Source organism: Haliotis cracherodii, unplaced genomic scaffold (genome assembly GCF_022045235.1).
Source record: "Haliotis cracherodii isolate W230 unplaced genomic scaffold, xgHalCrac1.p SCAF_11, whole genome shotgun sequence".
NCBI classification, from domain to species: Eukaryota; Metazoa; Mollusca; class Gastropoda; order Lepetellida; family Haliotidae; genus Haliotis; species Haliotis cracherodii.
Genome location: NW_027266266.1, coordinates 36,063,916 through 36,086,106, shown reverse-complemented (window position 1 = coordinate 36,086,106; position 22,191 = coordinate 36,063,916). Strand labels below are relative to the sequence as shown.

The window sequence follows — 22,191 nt, the reverse complement described above, 5'->3', positions numbered from 1 at the left end:
GATATATATCTGACAAGCAGAGAGAAAGGAAATGTCTTAACATTTTATAAGATTCCTGAAATTCTCCTAGCATTTTAGTCAGTATACAGAGATGAACCGTTAAACTGACTGGCTTACTTGGCAAGCATAGCGTGTTATCAGAACGGTATGCAGTATTGTAACGTCCGAGGAACGTAACATATCAAAACCAGGTTCTCATATCGCCGTCTACCGATAAACTCCCTAATATTTCCCATGTGTACAGCTACTAACAGTCCCACGAGGAACATCATTACAAGCCTGCTGTCCCGCAACATGATATCTAGGATACAAAACCCTTGTACTGCATAAACAAATTGATGAATCTGTGTTATTGTGATTCTCAATCAAGTTATTATCAATCTTCTTAAAATATAGAATGTTTGTTGTGTAACTAGAACAACAAACGCTATATTTTGAGAAACATCAATTGGACCTCGATGGTCCTGTCTATTTCTGGGTCAACAGTAACTTGACCTTGACCTTCAACAGCACGTAATTAGGTTCCATGGATAATATGTTCCATGTTATACCCATAACACAAAATATTCAAAACAAAAACGAATTTTGAACATCATTGCATATTTCATGTGATTTGACACGTGATCGCGTTCAGTGAATTTTTTTTATTTCCATTGCTGGTGTGTTTATGGATGTTTGCGTCACACACTTCAATCTGAATCCTTCTCAGGCGTTGTATTTGAAACATACTCTAATAACTTTATTTAATGTTATGAAAATTCCAATTAGTCTTAATAATAAAAGTAATAGTATATCTATTAGTATAATAGTATAATAGTATAAACTGTTGACAATTTATTTGAAAAACCCGCTAACCCTTTTGCACGATTGCTGCATAATATTTACTGAAGAAGAGTGGATATATCCTCATTACCAGATGTATACAGAGAAATATACGAGTTTGAATAGGTCCACATTATATTCAATCTCAAATTATTCCATTATAACTAAGAATGACAACTATGACAGTAATAGTTCCAAGAGTCACAAATATCAAATGGCGTTTTTTAAGAGGAAACCTTAGCATGTTTGATATGTTCGTTTTTAGCAACGGTTTTGAATAATCATGACGGGAATCGAACGGTTATGTTCAACGTGAGGCCACCCTACCCTGACACCCGACCACCAAGGTATGAGTGGTAGGCTAATGTCATTAGTGCCATTCCTGGAACAGTTGTGTTGTTCTCACGGCGGAGACATGTGCAGCGTTTGTCTTGCGCGTCAATAAGTATTAGGCAGACGCAAATACCGTCCAGATTTCGTTTCAGCAAAATACCTCCTTGATATGCGACCTCGTTACCCCTACCCCTATGGATATTCTTTCGCATCATCCTGAGCCGCAGAGGAGAGGGATGAGTATTTTGGTAACTAAATACTATAGCATTCAAGCTATATATGACATAGGTGATTATTATCTACTATATTTCATGGCCATACACTCCAACAGTAAGAATGGTATTCCCCGCATCAACGGAGGACACACCGTAATGAGGTCTGGCGCAGTAATATATACGATCGTGTCACATGGTTCGTACAGTTTGATGGTGGGAAGGTTCAAAGTTCTTGACTCGTTTCACAAGTGATCCAACCGTTACGACAGTCGAACACTCTTGTTGTAGCATCCTTGGCTTATGGTGGTCCTTGTGCTTGCTGGAACGTGAACCAGGAATAGGAACTGTACGCGACTTGCGGGTTTGTCTGAAGGATTAAAGAATAAAGGAGAAGTTCAGTACCTTCAGCATATCGTTTCGATATGCCAACGAGTGAGTGTTTTGTGTCATACTCTGTATCACAGTCATGATGCGGTGCCGATTGATGTTCTGAGATTGGACCAGTTAAAACATTTATCGATAAGCTAATGAACGTAATATCAGCCAGGGTCTCAGCTGCGACCTGCTCATCCCGATGGTCGCCTTGCCATGGAATGTCCTTAGGATTCATTCTAGCAATATAACACCAATTCCAGTCCCTACTTCTCGGGGTCCAGATGTTTGCTTTGCTCCTAGATAGAATATGGAGAAGAGAATCAGAGGTTGTACGAAACTCAATATGAAACAGTATTATGTAATGCTTATATCATTATCCACAGGCACGTGGGGCAGTATAGTGGCTGAAACATTCGCTTGTCGCATCGAAGACCCGGGTTCTATTCCCCAAGCGCATACGATAGAAATCCATTTCCCCCGTCCCCTGCCTTGATGTTGCTGAATACGTGGCTTATGGTCATGTTCAGTACAAGTCATTGCCTGTCATACATGCATACACAGTCTTTTCGTAGGAAAAGAGCTGTAACATGTCTGAAGTGCCGTAGAGCAATATTCATTCATTAATTGCATTGATCTTTATATTAGATAATGTATTATATGTATATGTGGATGAATTTATTACCTTTCAAATATATTTGTCAATTTTCATTGTTGCAATTGTGGTTTCAGAACGTGATATTTCAAAAATGCTTTTGACGCCAGTCAATTACATAAACAATACTGGACATTTTAAGAGTAATTTGGTATCAAATTGAGAAGCCTGGAAAGACAAGTATATATGTTTAAGGTTTTCTCTGTCTAGCCATAAGGCTGAATATTTTCCCAAGTCACGGTGTGCCATCCGTTCCAACCGCATCATCATCGTAACAGGCTGCCTCTCCCACGCAAAGGAAATGTTTATCGTATTTGCTGTATCATCTATCGGTTCCCGCCTTCAGCAGCTACACCACTACAACGTCGAGCACAACGCCGCCTTGTCGACCATCAGCAAAGGACAACAAGCTGAACATAATTTTCTGCATCGGTGGCAAACTGCCTTGGGCAGGTCATAGGCCTCGACCCTTGATCTCATTAGAAACTGGACACTTTACCCACAGACCTATAAACAGGATCGTAGTATCTCGTTACTTCAATATGCTCTGCCTATTCTTAGCCTACCAGACAGCAACACAGGAGAGGCCATCCCACCTTCCATGCTAGTATTACTGCCATTAGGTGAAAGTTTTGTTCCAAACAGCTTACCGTGTGTTCAACGAAAAAGAAAAGGCTATTCACTATAATGCGTTTTGTGCATTTTCGAGTGCACGTCCTTCATATGGAAATGCCTTAATAGTTTACTTTCTTGACTTCTTTTATGGAGTGGGGGTTAATCGGGGATATGTGTTTACCTTAGTTGGGTCTCCTCTGAAGATTTGATGTGCTGTTTACAGATGCAACGGTCGTTTGGGCTACCGTCGACTGTGTTTATATGACAAAGTGTTAATCGTTTCCTTTACCACTGTTTGAGTAGTGATATTACACTGATTGTGCCCTCCAGTTGCCCGGATCGGCGAGGAAACAGGGGAATTGTGAATTGTGAATTGGTGCAGCGAATAATTCTCCTACTGTGAATTGTCAAAGTTTATATTGAATATAACGAAACGTACATATTTACTAAAGTGAATATTAACCAAAATCGTGAACCCGTGTGTGAACATACATGGTCGATATAATTATCACACCCTGTAACTGGTTAATGATGGTAGACCTCAGAACTTCATGAACTTCTTTATCGAGATATAACATAAAATGTACATTCAATTGAAAAATAACTTTGACGGTATACATGTATTATGTCAGCTACTTCATCTCGATGCTGATTGGTGGATGCATGACTGGATTGCAGTTGTTATGGATTTGACGGGTTGCAATAGACACTTTGAGTTGTTATTATGTAACAATGTTTCAGTTTAGACATCCACGCGGAAGCAAGGAAATATATACCTACAGAAGACCCGACTCCGACAAAGAAGGAATGATATACACAAATGCATTGTGAACTGGTTCGATATGACACGTTTCCAAACACAAATATTAATTAAACACGTCCATGTGACTTACGAAGTAAGGTTTATCACCGTCATGACAATTAAATTATTCCTTTTAATTAGAAAGAATAACGGTGGATTAAAACATAAGAAATAAACAGCCCATGATTTAACGTACTACGGTTCGCTTTTTTAAGTTGTCTTTTCCTATATCATGATATCAACTTCATATTATTCAGTGCAGTATCAAATGTGTGCAAACATTCTAATCTTATTGTAATGACGCCAAAGAATAAAACATAGATCGCTGGTATCTTTGAAACAATGTCACCTATACTTGACCCTTCTCCTTTGTTTCACTTTAAAACACGATGTCAATATACGAGTATTTAAGTGAAACATATATGCATTTCCGTTGTCGACTTCAAAAGCAGAAAATAACGATGTGTTGTACCAAGACGCATTAGTGACAAAAGATATGTGCGATACAATTCCCCGTTTTGACTTGTAACCTAATGTGTTTTTTCGGGCGGACAGTTGATTAGGCTTTGCATGTGTTTGTGATGACTGCCCCCGCTGGGGCATGTGATAGTGATTCATAAACACATGATGATGATGTGTAGCTGCATTTTGCAGAGATGTTCTATTATTATGGAAAGGATATTATAGCTTCTATTAATTTTAGCAAAATCTGGTAAAATATAGGTCAACTTGCATCTTCACATGTACGATTTTTGAATATCATTATACTGATAATTGAAACTTTATGTTATCCAACACCTTCAATCTTGTAATGTTACAACTGTTGAAACAATGTATGTATGTATGTGTGTGTGTGTGTGTGTGTGTGTGTGTGTGTGTGTGTGTGTGTGTGCATGTATGTATGTATGTCGAACTTAAAACCTCTGCATTGTCCCCTTTACAATGTTCATCTTCTACAGTTGGGCCTAGAGTAATGTAATACGCCATCGTTCATGTTTATGTAAATGCACTTCCACCAACACTTATTGCCACCTACAAATGGAATGTGGTCAGGAGATCGTGCCCCTGCTGCGAAACACGAAGTCTTACTAATGAAACGCGATTTGACCACTAATCGTTATGTACGGGAAGCGATTGTGACGGATAGCCAGTATGCAACACCGTGAACATGTGGTTAAGGTTGAGGAGAAATACGAACCCGTTTCTCCAGACCTTACAGTATGTCTGTCACGCGCTCCCATGCTCTCACCTACGTTCACAAACTCCTTCCTCCCACACTCGCTGTTTCTTCTCGTGTAGAAAATGTAAGCCTCAATACCACGCCTTAACAATGGCCTGCACTACATTGCAGCTTGAATAAGAATGTTGCATGATTTCACCTCATCGACGTCTGTATCTAGCTTTAACAAACGCCATCTCAACCTGCTTCCACTGCAACCGCTTCGAACCCTGGAAGGTGATACAGTGAAACACCGTTGTGTTGAAGTTGATGGGACCTTCGCAAATACTTCGAGTTATCCGAAGTTCGACACAACCGAAAATGATGAATAAAGACGAAATACGCAGGGACGATGCTTTTACTTCGATACAACCGTAAGCTCGACACAACGGTGTTTGACTGGTATATCGTTATTGTCTTTTCTAATTCATCAGTCATACCAATTCTATCTGTGTCATTCCATAAGGTTCTATGCAACATCCCGTTGTGCATACGCAAGTTATATTACAAGTTATCAATCTATTAAAAACTTATTTGCAAAATTATATGCAGGTATATGAGGGTAACTACGACACAAGAAAACATATTAATTTCCCCTTCACGTTCTTTCTGCTATTCAAAACACTCAGCTTAATAATATATTCACAGAAAGATGCCCCGGTAGTTATATTTCATGGAAGAGATCCTCTACATGTGCATCCCACATTGGGCATTATCATACAGAACATGGTGTCTTGTGACGTCATAGGGGTTTATTTGATACTCAGTAAAACGGCTACTGCAACATTCTCCATATGTTTACACCATTGTTATGGTGTGACTGCGTGGATATGGAATGGTGCGTAACACGTTTAATGTGTACGAGTTATCTTGTGTGTGCAATAGTACTGTCTGGTAATAGTATCATTGATAGTTTGGTGAGCACAGGTATTAGATACTCGTTATTTGCAACGTAGTTTCAAGACTGATCTATATTGTATATGAGAGAAAATACCCTGTTACAATAATATTTGCAATATTGTTGCAAAAGTTGAAGCATAATATTAAGTTTTGTTTGTGCCATCTATCTGTATTGCTAGATTACAGGGTTAATAAATCAAAGTTGTAAGGAGACAAATTTAGAGGTTGGTTTGATGACCATAGGGATTCATTCGAATGAAGTGTTACAAAGCCTATTGGGAAACTGATATTTGGTTTAAATGTTGAACGGTGAAAGAGTTTGATAATGTTTGACAAATTATTTTTTTGTCACAGTAAAGGAATCATGTTTAACTTTATAATGGGGTCCCTGTCCAGCAAAATGGATTTGTTTCTCTAAAATCATGCTACCTAGGTACTTCTAAATGAAGAAGTAAAGCGTCTGCTAAACATCTGCATTATATAAATTTAAAGTTTATACCGTCGTTAATGTTCGGGAAAAAGTTTTCCAAATTGTGCATCGATTCTATGTGATTATAATCTCCTGTTGTTATGACATAGCGCATAGGATGAACAAATAATGAACTCACCAATTGTTGTCATCACTGTGATTGCGTAGAGTAAGGAACTAGCAAATGACCATTGCATTTCTGGGATGTCTGCGTCGCTCTTGTCCTTTCCGTCCCAGCCATGATCTTTTGTTTCTTTAAACACTGTCTTTTGAAAATCCTTTAATTGTTGATCCACAATTGCAGTAAAATTTTCATGTCCAATCTCAGACAAGCTAAGTTCTGTTGCATGCTGCAACATTTTGTCAACCATCTTAATCCTTGTCTCTCTGATTTTTGTTTTAACCTTATTCTCGAAAGGTCCTTCAATTGCCTTAAATATAAAGCCCCCCATGATAGTATAGGCAACAACAAGAGAGCACAAACCGATATGTGAGAAGAGGAAAGCAGTAGCTTTCTTACAACATTGTAGACACTTTCTTCTTTTTTCCCTCATTGTACTCTCTCTTCTACTACTTAGCCTCTTTGTTCTGCTTCTTGCAAGGGGAGGAAGAGGTTCCTCTCCTTGAATGGGCTCATCAGACGCTACAGGTTCGAACCTGAGTTGTTTCCTGGGAAGATCAAGTGAAACATCAGGCTCAATAATTTCATCATCAAGTATGTCAGTCTCTTTAATGTCCGCAAGTTTGCTGAGATTTATCTCATTCTCAATAAGAAACATATCCTTAACTGGATCCTGATCAGAAATATTTTTCTTCTCTTCAAGTACTTTCTTGTTCCTTCTACTGGCGATTCGCTGTTTCAGGAAAACTAGTGTGGTAAAGGATAACTTCTTTGGTTTGGGCTTTGAATCATTTTCAGGTGTATTCTTCTCATTCTCTGTAATTTCAGGAGAGGTTTCGTGTTCGGGAGAATTTTTATTAGAATCTTGCTTTTCACTTTCATTGTCCGCTTCCCTTTCATTATCAACTGTCTTGTTATTTCCTGGTTCTTCGGCTTTGCTCAGTTTCTTTTCTTCCTCCTTGTTAGCATCGTGTACAAGTGATGCTACGTCTTTCAATTTTTTCTTCTCCTTTTCTTTCTCCTTTTTCTCTTTCTTGTTATTCTTTTTACTTTTTCCAAAGAGTTTAGATTTCTCAGACAGGTCGATTTCGGAAGTTTGTGTACACTTGTCATACATCAGTCGAACAGGGGACATTTCTTCTCCCTTAACAACTTCTGCCTCTGACTCCTGGGTCGTTTTGGCTTCAATAACCTCTTCATCGACTTCCCTCTTCCTTCTAAAGGATCTCCCGGTTTTTCGGCGCCTTTTTTGAGATTCTCTGCCCCTGTTTTCGAGGGCTTTGTTCATTTCAGTATTGTCAGTATTATTCTCAGTGTCATCAGCTCTCTCGGGCGATTTTGTAGCCTCTCGCTTTGTATTCTGTAGTTCTTCTTCCTCCTTTTTGTTTTCTTTTTGAGAATCGCTAAGCTGAGTATGATCTTTTTTCTCTGGCTGTTTACACGTGTCACCGTCAATGCCTTCGTCGGTTGTTGTTTTGTCGTGATTGGGTACTGGCACAGACTCTTGTCTTTTAGGAGAAAATGTTCTTTTGTACTTCTTCTGAACACTGGTCCCCATTACAGGAACTCCATTTCTATCCCCGTTCGCGTACCCGTACTCATGCCTGGCTGTCTCCTGTGATGGTTCGCTAACAGCTGAATGACTGCGATGACACTTCTGGGTCAATTTTGCAGTTTTGTCAAGAACAGTCTTACCCTCCCCATCACTTAGTGATCTATCAATCTGATGAGGCACGCCTAATGTAATTTTTATATTTTTCGTTTTATTTTCGTTGTCATTTGGCATTTCTGCAACAGGACTGAGCTCAATTGATGTCTCTTCAGGCTTCTGATTTGGAGATAATGATTTCCGAGATTCGTGTCCTGTTTCTTTAGCCATGCTGTCAATTTTAGGTCTCGGCGAAGGACTTCTTGTTTTATCCAGAAGTCGCCCAGGAGATAAATCCCGCCCCCCACTCATCGACATTGAGGAATGGGGGTTTGGTGAACGACTGAGTTCAAGGAAGAGTGACAACGACTTTTTCCTTCGTTTCTTCTGGACATCCATGATAGCGTTTTGCCATCGGGAGATGGCCTTAGAAGGGGGCACACTAGACACTGCAACAGTTGGAGTCTTTTTTGTATTTCTATTGTATATACCTTCCATAAGCGTGAGAAGTCTTTCACTTTCACTAACACTAAATTCAGTGCCGTTATTCGCGTCATTTTGATTACTAGAGATATCTCCGGCATCTTTGGCTTGTATATTGGATGTCGCCTTCTTAACATTATCTTGTTGGACCTCCACATGAGGCTTCACGTCAACAGTGTTTTCTTGTCCTGTCGACTTGTCCCTTTCTAACAAATTAGCTATATCATGTACCATCACCTCAATTTGTGTCTGTGGTGATTCGCTCTCTGCTTGTCCATTCTTTTCACTTATATTCTGATCATCATCCTGTGATCTGGCCGATATTTGAGGCGCATTATCACTGATAATATTATCATCACTGTCAGCTTCTATGCTCACACGTCCAGATTTCAAACCTTTTTGTTTTTTGCCAAACCTGTTTTTCTTTTCTCTCGGCAAGGTAACACTTCCCCTAACCAAGGCACTAGCACCGTCAACAACATCTTTACTTTCATCAGGCTTGTGTTCATTAGTTTTATCTCCAGGTGAATCTACAGAAGTAATGTCAGGCAGAGATGCTGTTCTTGTTCTTTCCTCAGCCACCACCTCAGTTTCAACCTGTTTGTTCAGATTGGACAACGCATAACCAGATGCCACTAACCTCCGTCTCCTCTCCTTCTCAGCATCTCGCACTGTCATCCTCCGCAATCTGTCCCTAGGTTGTTTGGTAATGTCATACACTTCATATGTACTGCCCCTATTGTCATAGTTTCTGGACCCTCGTTTAATGTCCTCGGCACTCTCATGTCTCTTTGTCCCGGTATTCTGGTCAACATTTGACAGCTCCGTCTCTGACTTACTCCTCCGTCCACGACTCTCAGACCTGCTTTTTCTTTTAAACCACCCTGACAATCGCTTCCTTGACCCGCTTAAAGAACGTGTCTTCTGTTCACGCGAGTTTATGGAATGCTGGCGAGCTAAAGTACCCGCCGAAGTTTCTTTCATGTCGTCTGCCTCTACGGGTTCAGCAGCCCCGTCAGAGGTAACTTTGGAATGTGAGCGTTTTTTCCTACTTCGATTTTTACTCTTTTTCCGAGAGAGTCTTTTCTCTTTCTTTTCAGCAGAATCTTCTGTGCCTCTAACCATCCCTCCATCCACTTGTTCACTCTCACCTGTTACGTGTGAATCCATTATGCCATAAATTCCACAGTCTCACCTATTGGAAAGTATTCATGCACAGATTATACAAGAATTTTTCTCTCTCTTTCTCACCTTTCTATTGGGTACAAACTCTCCTTTAATGCTCGGCGTATCCATGATATGAATCGTAATTAGGTTTACACAAGCCTCCCTGTGGGAAGAAGGTGGCAATTTTAAGGCATTCCATCCTACCCCAGCGCATTTGTCTGTACACTGACAACTTTTCCTAATCTCACGGCAGCGTAGTCAGCCGCTGCCAATACACCAAACCAATCATCCACCAAAAATAGCACGTACCTGATTGATCAGCATCATAATAACATAGATTTCACACGTGCAAATCGCAAATCCTTCCACAATGTTCGTCACTAATTAATATCCATCAATGAAAAAAAGTACAATGAATATTCCTTCAGCAAAATATCCTTCACAGTGGAAGACACGGCAGCAATGCGCGCCCGCCGCCTACCCACATGCATCTAGCTGGGAGTGTAACGTACACCTCCGACTTGACTAAGCAGCCTCTGTGGAAAGTGTACGGATATGAAGCTCCAGAGATTGGGAGGTACTCGCTATCCAAGTGTTGGGCTACAGTGCTGGAATGAAAGGCCAGGCTCGGCACTACGCAAGTCCCTCTACGCACACACGCGAAGAGTATTCCTTGCTCTGCTGATAACATCACCTCTCCACAGTTTAGAAATTACCAAGCACATTTATTTCTTTATTTGCGTTTTGACAATGCTGATTTGATGTTGTTGAGTGATTTGGAATGGGTTAACATTAAACGCAGAGAAATGGCATTAGTTGAAATGTAAATTGAGTATGAAACTAGATGCCTCCGGTCTGTTAAACAACACTTCCATGCTGTACACGTTCCGTTACCAACCTATTCTTCAAATATCATCTGTTACAATATACAAAAAGTAATCATCTATCGTGTGTGTTTAACATTTCCCGTTAAGAACATTCTAACCATTTCTTTATATAATTATTTCCGGGAGTTTAACGATGCCAGCAGACACATGTAGAAAACGTTCTTTTAATACCTGTTGTTGAGAAGGGATGGGCATGAAGTGGTATATACAAATTAGTATACCATAGTTACTTTGATGATGTTCATATATATCTTTGATTATAATCATATTCCCCTTTCTTAAAAACACAATTAACACAAATATGGATGAATTTAGTGAAATGACTTTTGTTATTGTATTTGCTGCTTGAAATGAAAAATAAGCTTTACCTCCGTCCTCAACGTTTTATTTACTGTCAAATCTGCAAATGACGGACACATAATATATCTGATCACTACAGAGGACCAAATTCATCGTCCAAAATGTCCAACTTAATGTAACTTAAGTCTTAGGTAAAAAAACCCAAAAAACTAGCTCTCCTTCTCTCATGATTAGAGACAAATTAATCATGTGATTGGAGTTTCTTAATCCCAATATACCTTTTACACATTAAACGTCCACCAACAGAATTATTAAGTGTTGTTTAAACATAAGATGTATGCATTCCGTATCAATTTCTAAATAGTAATTGTTCAGGGAGCCTGCTACCTATCCATGCTGGAAGAGCTATCAAGAACAATACACGTTACATCATCAACGCAACCTTTGCATCACCCGTTTCAGATGATAATGATTCTTGCAAATATGAACACATCATTTCACGTGATACGTTCCGAGCAATATCTTCTCTCCCACCTACATCAGTTGTTTCCCAGTTGTTGCAGTTGTCCATGTTCAAAAGACTCTCTACTTCATATAATGTGATTATTCTTCCACACTGGTAGAAGTCTGTTATCTAACCAAAATCGTTCCACAGTATGAGAATAACGATTTCACGCTTGCAAATTATATTATCCTTATATTTTTAAAATCGTCAAACACTCAGTGTTTTTAACTTTTTACTGGAATTAGTTTTAACGAATACACTCAGAAACTGGTTCAGCCATGCCACAGCGCAGCAGGCTGTGCAACACTTTACCTGTCAATGCCTTCAAAGAGGCAGCACTAGACGCACGCGAGATCATATGCTCACCACAACTACTTATCACAAACCGAAGCAAGCACAGCAGAAAACAATAAGTCTGTGCAAACTGCAATTACCGTTGCGACGGCACGGGGAGAGCACTAATTGGTTCGACGTCCCAATAACAGCTGTAGGAAACGATGGCATTTGACACCCGTGTTTTCATTATACAGGTATTTTGTAGAGTGCTGTGGTTGGTGTTCCTAGTCTATGAAATTGATACTAGTTCGGAGAGTTTGACTGCAGAACCGTGCTGAGAAGGCCATATGACAAGAATCGACTAGGTACATCGGCCTTCACTTAGACAAGTGATGTATACCCTTGCACGCACGTTTCACAATATCGTTTGATGTAGGCAATAAAATATAAATCTCATGACATAAGTAACAAACTGTGTTATAATTAAACATGTCAAATGCGTTCTATTTACGAGAGCTGCTACATTCAACGTAACGATTGTTTAGATCTGCTAATCGCTGGTGTATGCGCATTGCAGTGTTGAACCCAGTCAAATTTGGAAATTCTAGTTTATGTGTCTGAAGTAAACATACAGACGCTTCTTTTAAGGTTCGTTTCCTTAATGAGAAATGTGGCATTTATGATATACACGAGACGTTAAAAACATTCTGACGGTTCCACTTTTGTGGGAATACATTCGATTCCAGTCGTTGTCTGCGCATATAGATCATAGCATTCAATAGCATACCTGATTAATGTCGCGTTACATTTATTTGTATCAAATAGAATATACCTTTGATGCACCGATATCATTCCTTTAAGCTTGTGTCTTCAAATAACTTACTTAATTCCGATGTCTACTGTCCTACATACAACATACATTCAGTGTTGTTGAACGAAGATTAGCCATAAGGTACCGATATTTCTTCTGGCAGACTGACGTCATCGAGTCATCTGAGAAGCTTAATGAGAACTGATCCAGTGATAGAGAGGGGTGCTGGTGTTATCAGTCGCTATAGAAAAGCCATGCCATGTATTCCTATAAACCTCTCTTCATCCCCACTCTACTTGTTGAGTGAGTCATCAAACACACTACCTGTCTCTAAGCTTCAAGTGTGCACTGGGCAAGTGGCTGTTCCCTCGTGGGGCAATAACTAGCTACTTCTACCAATCCAGACACTTACACCCGTGATGTGCTAAGGGAACTAGTGGAGGAAGGCCATTATAATCAATCATATCATGAAAGGCTCAACAACATTTCAACTTTTTTTTAACATAAATCTTATTTCTCATCCTTGCACATAGAGTATGTGGCCTGAACTACGATGCATATAAGTGCAAGTAGCATTTCCTAGTGTCACTGTTTACTTCTGCTGTTACTTCAGAAATCCAAGCTGCACATAATTGCATTAGGAAGCGGGCGGGAAGACTAGGGTTGGTTGGTCATGCCAAAAGCCCGGGTTGATCCCCAACCTCATCCTTTGAACATCCTGACGTAAAGAGAAACATACTGACGCCTCTCTTGCTAGTATATCAACGAAAAGCTAGCGGTTCATTTACCGCGATTAACAGACATCTCTCATTAAAATCTGAAAATAATAGACAACACAAATGAGAATTAAGTGAACCTTGTTGATTCAGTAAAAACCGATACCCTAAACGGCCAAGTTAGAACAGACTCCCTGAAATAGCACCTTGAAAAACAGAACAGCTAGCTTCAGAGGGGAACACATCAACATTCTGGTTCGGTGAAATATCAACAGTGCTAATGATACGGCTAGAAGCAGATTGTTACAAATGAAAACAATGCCTTTCTTCACTATAATAAGAATGGTAGCAGGGGTTCCAAAGAGTTCTTGAACCCAAATTTACCAGACCATTAAATTAGATACAAAACAGGTCTCTTAATAGACATAAATATAATAAAATATTGAAGGAAGCGCATTGTTATAAGGAAGTAGAAATTGTAAGGCACACTTACTGTCGCTGTTGGAAATGGGAAAAGTGTTTATTATTGGAAAAAATAATAAAGAAACCGAAATGTTCCGGCGATGGCGTTATACCTCATCAAGCCAACTCGTCTACAATCACTCAGTTATCCCTGCTATGCATATGAATGTAGCAATGATTACAAGCATAGACAGATAATCTGTCAAATAGGTAAAAGAAGTAATAAGACCATAACTCCAAGTAAATATACGTAAGATGTTCTTTCGAGCAGATGGGAATTATGTTTGTCGTACGTCACTAGTTAACCAAGTGTTTATGTCAAACATTTTCTTTACATAGTCTGAAGAAATGTTAATTTTTATGCCTTACAACCAAGAGAAACCTATTGCCGATGACAAATATACTTTTTATATGCGATACATAGGCTTCAATTGGAGGTTTTTAACACATATACAACAGATGCTGGTGATTCTATACGCAGCATGTTTAATTGCATAAACACACAAATACACACATACGTGCACACAGTTTCGAGTAGAATACCACACAGTGCGTTTCCTCTTGTGTCACTTTAGAACCATCGTTTTGTATTCTTCGTCAAAATCTTCGTCAGTCGGAAGATCCCTCGAAATAAAAACCTCCCCAACCGCTGTGCATGTTTGGATGTAGAAATCGAACCCAACACATACTCGTCGTTAATAATATGTCCTGTGAACGATGTTGTGTCAACTTGAGGACAAAGTACATTTCCAGTATTTTTAGTAACATATATCGGCCCCGATAGAGTAGGGTGTTGCTCATTCTTTCACTCACTGGGTTTCATTGTCCAGACTTATTTACAGACTGCTGTTTTGCAGCTGGGCTGTGGTGGCGTTACTTAAAATTAGTCACTCATTCAACTATTTGTGATGGCACACATTATCAACTCTGATATTTTATGTAAAGAGTAAATATTTTTTAAATACCAATAAACAGATGTTCCTCTTTCGCTGACCAAACTTGCAAACTAAATTGGATAGATATTAGCGTCGTTGTTATCGACAGAAAATGTGACTGTAATGGCTTTGTTATTCAGGTCTCATACAGCACATAAACTCCAGCCCATCTACTTGAGTGGTCGTCAGTCTTATAGCATACTTTACATTGACTATGTTACTATCACCCTCCTAAGAACATCACTCTACATAGCAAGTAAATCAGTACAGCATTACAGTAATCAGTTTAAGGGATAATTATTCATATCTTCAAAGACAACTTGGAGTAATTAGTGTTACCAAGAATATGACTGGATTGTAACTGTGCACAACTTGTGTGGCACTCTTGGCGATCAGCGCTCCATCCCCTTAAGCTATATTAGTAAGCCTATCCTTAGTCGTAGATTTGATTGCTTAGTGAACGTGTCCCTTGTTCGAAAACAGAGGTTGTGGTGCCCGTACGTTCTATATCCTGCCTTTGACCTAGGGCATATGTTCATGCGTGCAGTATCTCGATATGAAATACTACCAATATTATGCACCGGATACTATGGCGTTTTGTGTTCTGTACCGGATTTGATTGAAAGGTCTGTGATTCATAGTTCAGTGTACATGTTCGACAACCCGAAAACTGTAAATACAAATGCTCATATATCCCACCTGAACATTAAACACGAGACATTTGCAACAATTTGAACTCACTTTCATGTGGTGTTCGTAATCGTGCATATGCATCATTAATTTTGAAATGATTGTTATCATTTTCACATTTTCATGATTCATTGGTGAATGCATTATCAAGGTAGATACTTATTTACATAGAGAACGAGACCAACAACAATGTTACGATCCGAGTAAGACCTGTGATACCAACCCTAGGGTTTATATGTATGACAGAACACAATGTCCTAGAAAACAGTCTGTATGTACAGTGTATTTACATGTTTGTAAGTTTTATCTCTACCTCTATTCTACGTCTCTAATAATAAACAAGAAGTACTTACATTTCCTTCAGTTTTATCATTAATCATTATTTATATGACCCCATTTAGTAAAGCATCAAAGGATATGACGCATCTTCTATATTTACTAGCGAACCAGAGATAACATTTTGCAGTAAAACCATGAAATATATCTACAATAAGATGCTACATAAGCACATTCAACCCGTTTTATCAATACATCAAGCACATCTTTGAATCTGGAAAGACTAGCAACTGGTAGTCTGACGTCATGAGGACGCCATACACGGAACCACATGCTCATTTCCAACGAGTCATGATTTGACATAGACACACGCCAGATGGTGGGAATAACACTAGTCGGAGGAATGGTTCGCGCTATGGGTATAGACTACTTGTGAACTAGATAAAAGAAGTAGTTTATGGGATGTAAATAATGCTTAATGATAAAATTTAAGGATATGTCAGTGGGCAATAACATTTACTGCAGTGCTCATGTACAATAGCGTGCGAATGGATTTTTTTCGTAACGAGGCTCTAGTAAAAGGTCTGCTAACCACTTTGAGTGGGAGAAAATGAACAAGAGAGAGAGAAATATCTCTCGACGACTATCCAAAATATTTTAGAGATAGTCTAACTCTAGCCTCTATCTCCTTTCAACTCCGACGACAAGAACACTTTGAGAACGCGTACCAACCGATGGCGAATACGCCAGCTATCTCAGAACGTGTCGACAAGGTGTCACGGGAAGTGACAAACATAAAATAATTTACTTAAGTTCAAGATTAATTATTTAATTTATTGACTAGTTCAAATAGTAATGACAAAATTCATAGTTTTTAAAAGGAATGAACCTCCGTAAATAGATATTTAATTTCATCGAATGACTGACGCTTCTTTGAGAGCAACATTGTTGATGTAATTGAAATGGATTTTGTGTGAAAGGACAATTTTAAGGTGTCATGTGAAATGAGATACCTGGTTTTAATCTTATTTTGACCAATCAGAATCAAGCATTCTTTAGTGTCTTTTTTAAATGCTATATGCATCGATGCGTAGGCTATTGACAGGTCTTTGTTTTCAAACGCCATTTTTATGCATGCTAATTTTGAGCTTGTGGGTCGAATTGGTAAACTGATTTTAGTCATATTTTGTTCAAACACAATCAACTATTCTCCAGTTAAAAGTAGAATTAATGTGACACAGAATTGCCTGTGTGTGGAACCTTAATATTATTGACTTTTAAATACATTTGAAAGCCAATAACACTATCATTCAATTCATGTAAGAACATTATAAGAAACTATTTCACAGTTGAAATAAATACCTTTTCAGTATGATCCACCTGTTTGATCGTGGATTGACCTGATATGAGTGAGTGATTGAAATGTTGTAAGGTAACACAACATATCATTCAACCCTCGTATATGTCTTCATCACAGGATGTTAAGTCTTGATAATTATACAAATGTGGAAGTCGTTATCACAGTACAGTAACTTCGACGACAATGACCGATACTAAAAGTACATGTTTTTCTTATCCCAATAACAGCACAAAGGCGAAACACTAATAGCATGACATAAATGTTTGCGCCGTGAACATAAACAAGCGTGTAAACCCTAGAAGTCTATACCTTTATTCCTTTTGGAATTAATCATGTTTCTGCTATGAACAAGACAAAAGACATTCTGCTGATAGTATATACATGAATTAAAACAATAAGTCATATCGTTGAGAACATTGTGTGTCAACAGCGACACTCTGTTATACATGAAGGCGATTCCATAATCGCTTGTGCCTTAGGTCGTTGGGATTATGCAAACCAGTACACTTATCAGCTATAGTTGGAGGAACATCTTTGTTATCATCTCAGCAGAAACTTTAACGAAATTTAACTTGAGACGGTCTCTAAAAGGTTCGAAATCCTTCTTGTCAAATCTCAAAAGAAATCAGATACAAGGGAAAGAACCTGGTTCCGTAAGATATTTTCAGTCGGGAAAATCATGGAAGGTTTATGTCTTGAGATATATAAACCCAAAACAAAGTTCTGCTTGTGCTTGCGAGATTCAAAAATTGTTAATTGGTTTCACGATAATGCGCAGGTACAGTCGATTTTGATATGTTACAGGAATCCAACGACTTTTTAAATTATATTTCAGAATTGAAGTAGGTTTGTACATCTGAAGCGGGTATCATCTTTCTTATGTTTGATAGTTCTACACGTGTAATCAAGGTATCATAACAAAACTTGGTAAAACATGGTAGTTTTATTATCCATGTAAACAAATCATCTGATAATGTCACATCCATTAAGGTACAACGTACATATTTATAATTTTTGGGTATTCCATGGTACAATGTAAAATTAGAGCACAGGTTTAAGGCACTTGCATTCGCTATGTAGTGTTGCTTAACCTTGCAAGGAACTGATCGTGGGTTCAAATCCCATATCAGATCTGATATCTGATTATGTGTCTTATGTTTCTGAGTTTCTCAGCACCATACTCGTGCTTGTGGGTTTTACCATAGTGGAAAACTTCAGTCTGAAAACGGCATCACTTCGCTCCCCCCCCCCCCCCCCCCCCCCACCACCCCCCCCCCCCCCCCCACACCCCACCCCCACCCCCACATACACACATTAAGCTGAAGCGGCGTTAAAACAAAACTAGACCCAGACACTATGTTGTGTAGACAAATTTGTATTTATAAATTCATTTAATAAACAGGTAAAATATAGATGAATATATAATATTCAAAACAATGCAATAATTGTAAGCCGAATCAGCAAATTTCCTACATCACGCAAGTACACTAGCTAGAATAGGGAAATCTGTTTGATCAAACTTAAGTTGTGTGTAATCGTAACTACATGTACGCGTATATAACTGAAAAAAACGGCATAATTACTAGTTGCATTGTACATGTATGTAAATGATTCAACGAAATTCGTTGGTCCTTCTGAACTTGTAAACAATCACACTGTGAACAATGGTGAACATCATCGCACATGAAGTGGCGTCGTGACCGTATGTGCATTCGGTATTGCTACCAAAAGGCCCTACAGAAACAAAAGCAAGCAAAAACGCAAAAATAGAAGAATGTTTAAAAAACTGTCAGGCTGTACGTAAATATTGTTTCAATTACTCAACTCAACAGCAGGTTTTTTGTGGTCTCGTTTAATCTCGCATTACCGCGCTAACCCCTGTGTGGGGTCATGTGACAAGTACAGATGCTAATGAGAGGTTGCTATGGTGAGTATAACTGACAACAGGTTGTTATCGTTAAGGAACCATTGTATGGACGAGACGATGTAAACAGACGTGTCACGGCGGCATCATAGTGGCGTCTGTCATAATCTGGAGAATGGTATAGTAGAAGGCGAATAACAAGCAGTGTCTACCCCAAAAATGTGTTTGCACATTTTCTATTGCTACAGCTTAGAGGATGGCCTTTTAATATTCTGGGAGTGGTGGGAGCTGGGATTTGTGTTTGAGACATGTACATAACTTTTAATCAGCTCAAAGACATTACTTATTCTAAAAAGCAGAACGTCACGAGAAGAATGTATTTGTTTGGTAAATCCTGAGGAAGGATTCTTTTTCCTTCATATTCGGGAACAGATTATCAGACCACCACCCCGACCCCACCCCCACCCCCCCACCCCCCCACCCCTCCCTCGGTATTACCGAATGGTCGGCCAAATATCGGGCTTTGATAGATCAATAATCTGAGTTTATACCATATGAGTATTCAGTAGATGGGATAGCCTAGTGGTTACAGTGTTGGCGTCTCACAACGAAAACCATGGTTCGATTAACCATATGGGCATAATGTGTAAAGCGTACCAATGTCTAACTGTTCATCACTAAAAGGGGCGTGAACCCTAGTTACAAACTTTTGAATTATCAACGTGCAATGTCAGGCGGCTGTAAAATGTTTTACACAGGTTGATATAATAGGTGTTTAATAGTTCATGATTATAGGAATTTAGGGTTGTGCTACTTTTAACACAGCTGTAGTAAGTAGATACGTGTGTAGGTACAAAATGTATCTGTGTAACGTGGGTTTACTTGAGGGGAACAGGGAACTGAATTTTTCAAAATATGTATCAAGAAGGTGTGTACCACTTTGTGTCCAAATTGATGAATACCGTATTTCTATTTCCAACCTAAAGCTTGACCCCCGACACCCCTGTTGCCAACATTTTTGTTATCCTACTCTCCAACCATGCCAGCACGCCCACGATGGTCTTCATGGTGTAAAACAACTGTAAAGTTACACTGACGTAAAAACTGATTTTGCTGATGAACATTTGTATAAGTGACACTTCACTCGATCTAAACGGGATCCTTACGAATAAGTCGCAGAGAACTAAAATAACACATTATTAACATAATTTTAAATATGTGCCATCTGAAATATCGCCTGAACACATCCGCCACTATTTGTGGAATTAACGAAGAAACCTGAAATCCAAGTTGTTCTTCCCCAGCAGACACTGGGTGGCCGCACCCAGACAATGGAGTATATACAAATATTTGTTGCGGGAGGAATATTGAAATAATAACTTGCGGTCACAGCAGAGGTTCCTGTGTGTATGTGACGTCAATGCTGGGAACCAGGGATTGCAAGAGAGGTCGGTTCTTGCTATAATTCATGAAACTTAATCCTTTCAACTTCAACTTTAGTAGGCGCAAGTGTTTTGAATTTTGCTTTAATTATTTCAGACGCCACGAGTTTGTAAAAAGCAAGAATCAATTTGAATCACAGCACTCTGGGTGGATTCCCGTCTGTAACTGGCGAAATGGTACAAAACATCCTGTGATGATCGTACGTGCATGAATTGTGCATTATGAGTTATGAACTACATATGCATTACACAAGGAAAAATATTTTCGTAATATATAAACGTTTGGGCATTTAACCCACCTTACTTTTCCTCTCTGTCTGACACACACACACACAAACACACACACACACACACACACACACCTGTCTGACACACACACACACACACACCTCTGTCTGACACACACATGCACACAATCATATATTGTGAGTATTGTAATTCGTGTACTGTCCAATATTTCTAACATTTAAAAGAAAACCCAACGCCGAATACTCCATGCAATCCTTGCTTATCATAAGAGGCGACTAACGGGGTCTGGTGGTCACGCTCGCTGACTTGGTTGATGCATGTCATCGTGTCCGAATTACGTGGATCGATGTTCATGATGCCAATCACTGGTTTGTCTGGTCCAGACGTGATTATTTACATATTTACATATGGCTGGTATATTACTGAGTGCGGCGTTAAACAACAAACAAACAAACCAACGAAACGTTGAAGGATTCCATGTAGCTATTGCGTTGCGTTGTGATACACAAGCCAGTGTTGCGTGAGTTGGGTAAGCCAGCCTGACCGCAGCCCCTAAAGCTGTTTGATAAACACTTGGTATTTTCATCTTGCTGCTTTATATTCTCATTTTCATCTTTATTCAACACTAATATCCAATTTCTTTGTTTCACAATATTCAATACAAACAATAATTACGATATCGTCCGCACATAACACCATGCGTTTCTTACATATTTGAGATGGGAGATATTAGATCTTTATGAATATATGTTATTTGTGTCCTGCAATCAAGATGTCTGTGTTAACATACTTAAACTGTAACAGTGGCTGTAACTATAGAGCTCCGTAGCCAGTGACAATGGTTTACACTACCGATTCTTCGTTTGTCAATCATCCTAGCAATAACTGTCTGTGGTGTTTGCCCTCCTCTCTACGATGCTTATCGTGGTGCCTTCTGAAGCAGTCGGTTGCACATTGCAGGAACATTCGGGGTATATATACAGGCACGTAGTGCCTTCAGCAGATATTTTCTACGTTTATGGACATTAACATCCAATTACTTTTTTTTCTATATTCATTACAAACAGTTCTTACGATAATATCCAAACACAACAACACTATGATATTGTTTTCTCCAGTTCCTTATTCTTCTCAAGACGCTATCCAGTTCAACATACACGTAGGAACAGATCTAGACCAATATCTCAGCGATATTAGGTATATTAATGTTGGACGGAAAATTGCGACTTGTATTTGTCATCTCCCGAGTGTCAGAACTAAAGGGAACTAACCTCTCCAGTCTCGTGTGAGGTCACTATAGATCTAGGCGTAATAACTGCTTTGTATGAAACGGAGTCCATGTCATATCAGTAACTTACGCCTTGAGAGTAAACATGTTCTTCAACTGTTAATCAGTCAACATGCTCAGGCCTATTGACGCTTTTTGATAAATGTTCATGTTAGACACCCTACATACCTAGGTAATCTCTTCTAATAATGACGCTGTGTATACATTTAAGTGACAGTATTTCCATAACCATACGAAATCTCTGCTAAAACCAGAAATTGTACTGCTCTTGATACACATTTCCTTGAACCAGAGAGGTAAAACTATAAA

General features: G+C 39.0%; 1 protein-coding gene across 1 annotated transcript in view; it reads right to left on the bottom strand.

The window, feature by feature from the left end:
• The window catches only part of LOC139456447 (uncharacterized), an 80,120-nt gene extending 69,824 nt beyond the window's left edge, over positions 1-10,296 (bottom strand). The window contains exon 1 of the mRNA XM_071238159.1: positions 6,542-10,296. Coding sequence (XP_071094260.1) covers positions 6,542-9,824 — 3,283 coding nt within the window. The 5' untranslated portion in view covers positions 9,825-10,296. The remainder of the gene's footprint in view (positions 1-6,541) is intronic.
• Positions 10,297-22,191: the final 11,895 nt, after the last annotated feature.